The sequence below is a fragment of the Ruditapes philippinarum genome, unplaced genomic scaffold (assembly GCF_026571515.1).
Source record: "Ruditapes philippinarum isolate M1 unplaced genomic scaffold, ASM2657151v2 ctg584_1_1_1_1, whole genome shotgun sequence".
Taxonomy (NCBI): Eukaryota; Metazoa; Mollusca; class Bivalvia; order Venerida; family Veneridae; genus Ruditapes; species Ruditapes philippinarum.
In genome coordinates this window covers 392,068-392,989 of record NW_026854286.1, presented here as the reverse complement: position 1 = coordinate 392,989, position 922 = coordinate 392,068, and the positions used below count along the sequence as shown (strand labels likewise).

The following is a 922-nucleotide window of genomic DNA, read 5'->3' as shown; positions in this document are numbered from 1 at the left end:
AGAATGATATTTGTGACTCAATAAGTGACGTTAACGTCAACGTTAACGTCAACGGAATAAATGGCAACCAAAAGGATTCTGGACAAAATACAGAAATTAAAAACAGTGAAACTGAAAGTGATAGTGAGAAGGAGGACAGTTATAGTGTCGTGACAAGTTTCTCCGAGGGAGATAATATTGACGTCGACGTTGACAGTCATTATGATCAAAACACAGAAAATTCGACGTCTGAAAGTATTGTTGATGAAAATAACAACTGTTGTTTGGATAGTAAAGACACAGATCTTTCCGACGACGGCAGTGACAACGACGCTATCAATAATAACGTTTGTGATGAAGATATGGTTATTATTTCAAGTGACGGAGAATCTAGTGGAGGAGACAGTGACCCAGAATATCAACAAATCGAACTAGCCACGTCTCAATACAAAACCAAAGTGTGGAACTTTACATTTACACAAAGGTTATGTATACGTCGAGGACAAGAATACGTTTTAGGAGAGAATATTGAATGTGACTATTTTGAGTTTGACAAATAAACTAAAAAAATGTGTTCGTGTGTTAAATTATGTCAAAAAGACTGGTGTTGCTTTTCAATATGAGCACAAGAATTTGAGACTGCCATGAAAATATTGATCTTATTTTGTATATTTTAAAATTTCTGTATATATTGACTTGGAAATGATATTGTTAGAAAACATTTTTGATTGAAATGATTTTGTAATAAGTAATTACTAGTATAATATCAAATTTACATATGATAGATGAATATTATCAGTTGTATAATTTCTGAATAGTTGAAAATGTTCTTATTACATAATAAGATTATACAGGATAAATATTGTTTAAATTTCAACACTTTAATTTGAACTTAAAACTTTGAAGTTATTGCAATGCTTTGTTTATTTCGCTTTGGTGGGAG

At 31.3% G+C, this 922-nt stretch overlaps 1 protein-coding gene across 1 annotated transcript; it reads left to right on the top strand.

Moving 5' to 3' along the window:
* Positions 1–93: 93 nt before the first annotated feature.
* On the top strand, positions 94–539 carry LOC132739661 (uncharacterized; the record flags this gene model as incomplete). The annotated part of the gene is made up of 1 exon (XM_060727410.1): positions 94–539. A coding segment is annotated over one exon (446 nt), but the record flags the coding sequence as incomplete, so codon positions are not given.
* Positions 540–922: the final 383 nt, after the last annotated feature.